Source organism: Tupaia chinensis, unplaced genomic scaffold, assembly GCF_000334495.1.
Source record: "Tupaia chinensis unplaced genomic scaffold, TupChi_1.0 Scaffold000097_1, whole genome shotgun sequence".
NCBI classification, from domain to species: Eukaryota; Metazoa; Chordata; class Mammalia; order Scandentia; family Tupaiidae; genus Tupaia; species Tupaia belangeri.
Window position 1 is genome coordinate 10,264,973 of NW_006159559.1, and position 8,375 is coordinate 10,273,347.

Below are 8,375 nucleotides of genomic sequence, written 5' to 3' on the forward strand. Positions count from 1 at the left end.
ACCCTACTCATTGCTCCTATATTGTCAAGGTGCTATACACAGTGCGTTTAATTGTATCATTCTTATCTGATATGTCCACTTTTTAGGATAAAGGCTAATTTTCATACATTAGGTGATTAGTAAATGTTGAATGAAAAAAATGAGTTTTTTTTAAAAGAGGTTTTTACTATACGGCACATGCAGTCGCTGGGAAGAGACAGAGAAACAGAAAGCAAGAAATCACCTCCTTGGGGGGATGGCCATGTGCCACAATCCCTTTTTCTACAGCCTCCTCTCAGGATCTTGGACACACATGCACATGTGCCTGGCATTAGTTTTAAGCCAAGTCTGGGACTCAAACTGCGGTCTAGATGGGAGTCCAGTGACATAGCCATTACACCATCTGCTGGCCCCAAATGAAGAGTTTTTAAATAGAGGAATACAAAGCATTAATCACTAGAGAATTAAAGAAAAACATTTTTTAAAATGTTATCTGTCTCTTAACCATTTTACTTGTATTTAGAGCTGAATTCATAGCAGTCTTTTCAAAACCAGGAAAGATACATCAGATTATATGAATAATAATTTATAAGTTTTGTGTTTTCCTTGTAGCGACTACAAGAAGAGTTAAATAAAAATTTGTTTGACAATCTAATTGAATTTCTGCAAAAGTCTCATTCTGGATTTCAGAAGAGTTCAGATTGGGGATGTCAGATAAAACTCAGAGAAATTCCAACTGCTGCTCTTGTTCTTGGTATGTATATATGTGTGCTCATGGGTATATGTGTATATGTATTTTTTTAATTGTTTTTATTGTTGAGAAGAATGGGAAACGATCTCTTCTGATAAACCTATTTTTTATTTATAGAAGTAGCACCTACAAGTTTGCATATTTTCAAAACCAATAAAAGTTCCTTAATCATATATCTATATCCAGTTAGTACTTTCCTCAGATTTTTTTTTGGTCAGAAAGGGAAATAGCTTTGTTTTATTCTTTCTTCCACAAATGTATTATGGCAGTAGATGAGATTTTGATTTGCAAAGAAACCACCAGCATGTTAGTAGACTGATTTTTACATAATTTTTGAGTCATATCTTCAATTCAATTACTCTGTTGTCTTCATTTTATTTCCTTGTGCTTAGTTTTTAAATCTTTCATCATTTTGTTGTATTAATTGCATAAAAAGGAGTTTGGATGAAATGTACTGTATATAAATTCTTTCAGATTGTAGGAGGTAAATTTCTTTTTTTTTAATTTAATTTAATTTATTCTTTCACTTATTTTAATTTGACCAGAGAGAGACACAAGAGAGAGAAGAAAGAGAGAGCAAGCCACCAAGTCTGGGACCCAAATTGTGGTCGGCCATGTGGGACTGTCCAGTGCCTTAACTATCACACCACCTACTGCCCTTCTGTATTTTTTTTTTTTTGTAAATTTCTTAAGTACTTAAATATTCATTATTTATATCCCATCTTTAGGATGGCGTAATGGCTATGTCGTTGGACTCCCATGTAGTCGACCGCAGTTTGAGTCCCGGACTCAGTGGTTTAAATTCATGCTGGGCATGTGCGTGCATGGCCAAGATCCTGAGAGGAGAATGGAGGAGAAGGGATGCAGCGTGGCCATCTCCCCTGCGGGGTGACTTCTCGCTTTCTGTCTCTCTGTTTCTCTCTGTCTTTCTGGTGAGCGCATGTACCCTATATAACAAAAGCCTCTCAAAAAAACCAAAAAACAAAAAACAAAAACAAAAACAAAAACAAAATCCCTATTATTATTTATATTTTAATTCCAGGATAATATTATGACTTTGGAATATTAGAAAATTTTCTTCATTTCTTTTGAAAACAAAGTTGAATTTTTGAATTTATTTGGGATTTATACATACTTTTCATTTCACTTTCAATTTATTTGTTCAGGGTTTATTATAGTAGTGGACTCTGAGATAAGAAATTAATTATCTTGTTAATACTGCTTTTCAGGCTGTTCATTTCCTAAATCTTATTGTTGTTATTCAGGATAATTTTCAAACTTCTTTTTAAAGAATTATTAATTTTATTTATTATTATTATTTTCATCTGGTATATGGCATGTGTGGTCACCAGAGAGAGACAGAGAGAGAAAAAGAGTCAGAAAGCAAGCTGCCAGGTCTGGGACTTGAAGTACAGTTGGCCATTGGGAGTCCAGCGCCTTAACCACCATTCCACCTGCTGGCCTCAGTACTTTTCAGACTTTCTTGTACTTACAGATAACCTCTGCAAGATCTTACTAAAATGTATACTTTTTAAAAATAGGTCTGGAGGAGGCTGGCAGGTTACGTGGTGGTTAAAGTACGGGACTTCCACATGGCTAGCTCCAGTTCAAGTCCTGGACCTACCAGCTTGTTTTCTCAATTTCCTGCTCTCTCTCTCTCTCTGTTCAGTTAAAATAATGATGATTATGATGAATAAACTTAAATAAAATAATAATTTTTTTAAAAAAGGATCTGGGGAAGGGCCTGAAATTCTGCATTTCTGATAGGTTTCCATGTGATGTCCATACTGCTGATCCCAGGACCATACTCAGTAATAAGACTCATCAGAATGATCTTTATAATGCTGTGGACCAGCTTTACAATGCAGCCTGCTATCTAATTTTAAAACCATTTCCATTCATGGATGAGAAACTGAGGCCCAGGTGTGGCCTACTTCTACTATTGGATACCTTCTTTCTCTATTGCCAGATTACAGCAATTGGACTTCTAGATAGCTATTGTTTTAATGCATATCTCTTCATTTATGCAGTATGTTTTCTTCTGTTATTAATCATATTTTTACCTGACTTTTGATTGATAAATTAGATAGCTTTTTGGGTTAAATTATTATTAGTAAAAATGATGATGTAATACTGGCTTATTTTCCCACAGGTGTCAATGTTACAGATCATGATGTAACATTCAGCAGTTTAACAGAGGCCCTTCAGAATAATGTCACACCATATGTAGTTTCATTGCAAGCTAAAGATTGTCCAGGTAAGGGATCAGTGGGTGTCATGATGGTTGGGGCACTGGACTCACACATGACTGACCATGGTTTGAGTTCCAGATCTGGCAGCTTGAAACACACTCTGGATATATGTGCATGTATTCCCCTGGAGGGATGATAACTCACTTTCCCCCTTACTGTCTCTCTCTGTCTCTTTGACAAGTCCACACTATGGCAGAAACCTAAAAAAAAAAAAAAAAAGATTGTGCAGGTAAAATGTAAACGCTGTAATTATTTTGGTGAGATGTCGTAAATCTCTAATACCCTTCTTTGTCACTCTCTGTCTCTAGCATTCTTTATCCTTTCTATTTGTAGGAAGAGCACAGTGCTGTGTTTGGCAGGGTGAGCTTTAGAGTAATCTTCACTATTGCAGGATTCTTTGCAACCTTTTGCTTTCTTTTTTCTGGTCCACTCCTGCCATATCAGCTTCATAGTCCAGGCATTTTTGCAAGATATGCTCCTTAACCCAGTTAAGCTTTTAATATGTAGAAAGGTTTGGAACAGGGAACTGAGAATTGGGGAATGAGTGTGTCTTATTTAACTCAGCGGAGTGTAGTCTGCATGGCCTCTAGTAGTATATTATTTTGTTTTCCTACTTTGAGAGGCCACTGTGGTGAAAAAAATTATCCAGTGAAAGAGTAGATCTTACATATTTTTAAAGCCATCAGTCATAAAAGATGTGTACATTAATAGTAAAATATACATGGCTTTGGACCGATGAAACACAATTTTTATGTGCTTATGTTACTTTCATCTTTAGAAACTGATTTAAAATAAGTTGAAGTTGAAAAGATATTTTTAAAAATGACTATTAGCGGGACCAGCAGTTAGCGTAATGGCTGTCGCTGGACTCCATGTAGTTGGCTTAAAACTCATGCCGGGCACCTGTGTGTGCATGCCCAAGATCCCAAGAGGAGAATGGAGGAGAAGGGATTGCGACGTGGCCCACCCCCCTCGGGTGGTGATTTCTCGCTTTCTGTCTCTCTGTCTCTCTCTGTCCGGCGAGCGCACGATCCCTATAGCGAAAACCTCTCAAAAAAAAAAAAAAAATGACTATTAGGGGGGCTTGCAAATGGCATAGCAGTTATGTTGCTGGACTTCCACATGGCCGATCACCATTTGAGTCCTGAACCTGGTAGTTTGAAAATCATGCTGGGTGCATGGCCATCCCCCCTGGAAAGTGATTTTTCACTTTCCCTCTCACTCTCTCTTTCTCTCTCTCTAGCTAGCATGAGCGTCCTAAGGTGAAAACCTCTTAAAAAAAAAAAAAACTATAAAGATTTATAATCAGTAAAATAATTAATATAAATAACACTTGATATAATTTTAAGGAACTTGAAAACCTTTTGTTGTCCAATGTGATTAAATATGTATTATTTCTAAATAACTTATAGTGTTTACTTTTATATATTTGATTATTTTATTATGAATAATACCATAAACTTTGATCTAGTTTTTGTCTACATTACTAATGAGCATTACTAATAGTTAATAATGGGACCAGCCGATGGTGTAATGGTTACATCACTGGACTCCCATGTAGTCAACCGCAGTTCAAGTGCCTGACCTGGTAGCTTAAACTCATGCTGGGAGTGTGTGCTATGTGCTCGGATCCCAAGAGGAGAATGGAGGAGAAGGAATTGTGGCATGGCCATTCTCCCAGGGCGTGGCTTCTCACTTTCTATCTTTCTTTCTCTCTCATTCCAGCGAGGTCACACACTCTATAGCAAAAAACCTCTCTTCAAAAAAAAAAAAAAGTTAATATGTTAAATGTTGAGGGGATCAGCAGATGGTATAATGGTTATATCACTAGACTTCCACATAGTCGACCACGGTTTGAATCCCTGATTGGCAACTTAAAACTCACACTGGGCACGTATGCATGCATGCCCAAGATCCCAAGAGGAGAGTGGATGAGAAGAGATTACAGCATGGTCATGCCCCCTGGAGGAGTGATTTCTTGCTTTCTGTCTCTGTCTTTCTCTGTCTCTGGCAAGCGTATGTGTCCTATAGCAAAAATTTCTCAATTAAAAAAAAAAAGTTAAATGTTATGTTAGCTATAGTAAATATAGAAAATATATTCTATCCAAATAATGTAATATACTGATCGATAAGCTTTGGGGGATTTTTTATGTTTTTTTGATGACGTGATAAGCTCTCTTGCTTTTATATTTTGCAGATATAAAACATTTTTTGCAAAAGTTGGTCTCTCAGTTGATGGATTGCTCTGCGGGTATAAAGTGCAAAGAGGAGGAAAGTGTTCAGGTCATCCAGAAAAGGACACATTGTTCAATGGATTTACTTTGCAATTGGTATATGACTGTCACACAGGTAAATATAAACTGGCAGTTTTCTTCCAGGATATTGGCATATGATTTATGGAGCTTGGAATTATATTAGACATGGTACTGTTCTCTTCTAATAAGGGTATGCTTACATAACACTAGGTATTAATTTTAATAGTAACTATTTTTCTTGAGGCTACTAGAATTTAAAAAAAATGTTTTTTAAGTTTATTTTTTTTTCATGAGAGAGAGAAACAGGCACCCCAGCAGGTCCTCATACTGTGATTCATCCCTGTTTTCAGCCATCCTGGTTCTTGGGCATAAGCGTATGCACATTCTATGTCCCAGGGCACTAAAATGGCCTTTTCCATGTGGGTCCAACTGTGTTACTGCTGTGTCACCATCTGGTCCCTAAAAGTGTTCTTTCATTAGTATGTAACCTAATTCCTGGTAGGTGCTTAGGTTCTTACAAGGGCATTTTATTTGTGGGAGAATGTCATCTAGTAACAAAAATAGGATCAGAAGTTGCTTTGTTATAGGTTCTATCTCAGTGACAATGGCTGTAATCTTAGTATATTAGTTCTTAGATTCTTCACTATTGGTTTTTTGCTGCCAACACTTGTGAACTTTGTCCTATGAGGAATAATGATTTTTTGGTGTTTTTAAAAAAAAATCTGTGTTGGGAACCAGCAGTTAGCGTAATGGCTATGTCACTGGATTCCCACGTAGTCGACCGCGGTTCGTGTCCCGGACCCGGTGGCTTAAAAAACTCACGCCGGGCGCGTGTGCGTGCGTGCCCAAGATCCCGAGAGGAGAATGGAGGAGAAGGGATTGCGGCGTGACCATCCCCCCTGGGGGGTGATTTCTCGCTTTCTGTCTCTATGTCTCTCTCTGTCTGTCTGGCGAGCGCACGCGCCCTACAGTGAAAATCTCTCAAAAAAAAAAAATCTGTGTTTCATGTTTAGAGTTCTTGGGGAATTAATGCTCTATAAGTTAAGTGTATTCAACAAACAGATAAAAAGAATTTCCATTCTATCATAACAGTCTCTGTTGAAAACGGATGGCCTAGGTGATTCGTGGATAACTGCACTATAAAACCACAGCCTTGGGACCAGCAGTTAGCGTAATGGCTATGTCGCTGGACTCCCATGTAGTTGACCGTGGTTCAAGTCCTGGACCTGGTGGCTTAAAACTCATGCTGGGCGCGTGCGCATGCGTGCCCAAGGTCCCGAAAGGAGAATGGAGGAGAAGGGATTGTGGTGTGGCCATCCCCCCTTGGGGGGGGATGATTTCTCGCTTTCTATCTCTCTGCCTCTGTCTGGAGAGCATACACGCCCTATAACAAAAACCTCTCAAAAAAAAAAAACAAAACAACAACAACAAAAAAAACCACAGCCTTAATTTATGATACTCTGTAGCCACACAGTAAGGGAAGAAGATTCTGTGGTAACATTTTCCAATCAAGATTTTTGCTGAAGTCATCATAAATGAAGTTTTATTTTGTTTTGTCTGAGGACTATACTAGGTATAATGCTTACTTACCGTAACATCTTAATTTGATCCACAATTTCAGATTTCTTAGAAATCAGATGCTACTTAAAATTTATGTCAGACAGCTTCAAAAGGTTAGGCTTGAACCAGATAATATTTAGGGTCCTTTCCAAGAGTGAAATTTCACTGTAGTAGAATAGAAAGTAGTACTATTCATTATGCTTTTAAATTAATAATACTAGTTCCCACCTCAAAAGCAAAGCAAAATATAACTTCCTACCAGAAAAAACTATTTTGTAGAAAAAGGTTCTCATCTTTCCATGTTTTTCCTATCATTTTCTCTGTAGACTATATAAATATTTCATATGAATTATAGATTTTACTGAACCTTCTTCTTGGTTATTATTCCCATGTCAGACATAGAAAGATTCTGCTAGTGACTGTTGGATTGAATTTCTATTTATTATGTGGGAGAAATAAAACAAAAAACAGTGTTACTGTGGAATATGAAGAGAAATATATAACATGTGGCATTATGATATTGGTTGTGTGTTAAGGCTTACTTTTAACTCTTTCTTTCCACAATGGTTTAAAAGAAGAGAGATCCAAAAATTCCAAGCAAAAAGAGGACTACTTCTAGCCAGTGGCAGTCTCCTCCTGTTGTGCTTATTTTGAAGGATATGGAAAGCTTCACCACAAAAGTACTCCAAGACTTCATAATTATCAGCAGGTAGATGGTGTGTCACCTGGCTTTTGTGCAGAATTCTTTTTTATTAAGAAAACATTACTTTTAGGACCTGCAGGTGGCATAATGATTATGTTATAGACTCCCACATAATTGACCACAGTTTGAGTCCCAGACCCGGCGTCTTAAAACTCAACGCTAGGCACGTGTGTGTACGTGTCCAAAATCTTGAGAAGAGAATGGAGGAGAAGGGATTGCAGCGTAGCCTTCCCCCTGGGGGATGATTTCTCACTTTCTATCGCTCTGTATTTTTCTGACTCTCCAGCAAGCACATATGCCCTATAGCAAAAAATCTGTTAAAAAAAAAAAAGAAGAAAGAAAACATTACTTTTAACTTCAAAAGTGTAATCTTCGTTTTTAGATAAACTAGATGAGAGATCAGCAGATAACATAATGGTTACGTCGCTGGGCTCCCACTTAGTCAACTGTGGTTCAAGTCCTTAAACCTCATGCTGAGCATGTATGCATGCATGCCCAAAATCCTGAGAGGAGGATGGAGGAGAAGGGATTGCGATGTGGCCATCCCTCCTGGGGGGATGATTTCTTGCTTTCTGTTTTTCTAGTGAGCATGCACGCCTTATAGCAAAAATCTCTATATATATAAAAAAAAAAAAACTAGATGGAATTCTGAGCTATTTAAAATTCTTTATAATTGAATGTTCAAATACCTTCTATCAGATTTTTCATTTGATTTTGAACCCAAGAATTAGAACCAAAGACAGATTTAATAATTTTTATTTAACCCAATAAAGCAGTATAAAATGTAGTTCATTTCACCATGGTTGTTTCTTATTTACCCATTAAATGAAATCATTCCAAGTTGAATTTTTTTTTTTTTTTTTTTTTTTTTTTTT

General features: G+C 37.1%; 1 protein-coding gene across 2 annotated transcripts in view; it reads left to right on the forward strand.

Moving 5' to 3' along the window:
- Nucleotides 1–8,375, forward strand: part of ORC3 (origin recognition complex subunit 3) — a 74,653-nt gene that overhangs the window by 14,230 nt on the left and 52,048 nt on the right. For both annotated transcript variants that reach the window (XM_006143411.2, XM_014585888.1), the window contains exons 4-7: nucleotides 592–733; nucleotides 2,883–2,987; nucleotides 5,180–5,331; nucleotides 7,373–7,506. In XM_006143411.2, the coding sequence (XP_006143473.1) occupies nucleotides 592–733; nucleotides 2,883–2,987; nucleotides 5,180–5,331; nucleotides 7,373–7,506 (533 nt within the window). The remainder of the gene's footprint in view (nucleotides 1–591; nucleotides 734–2,882; nucleotides 2,988–5,179; nucleotides 5,332–7,372; nucleotides 7,507–8,375) is intronic.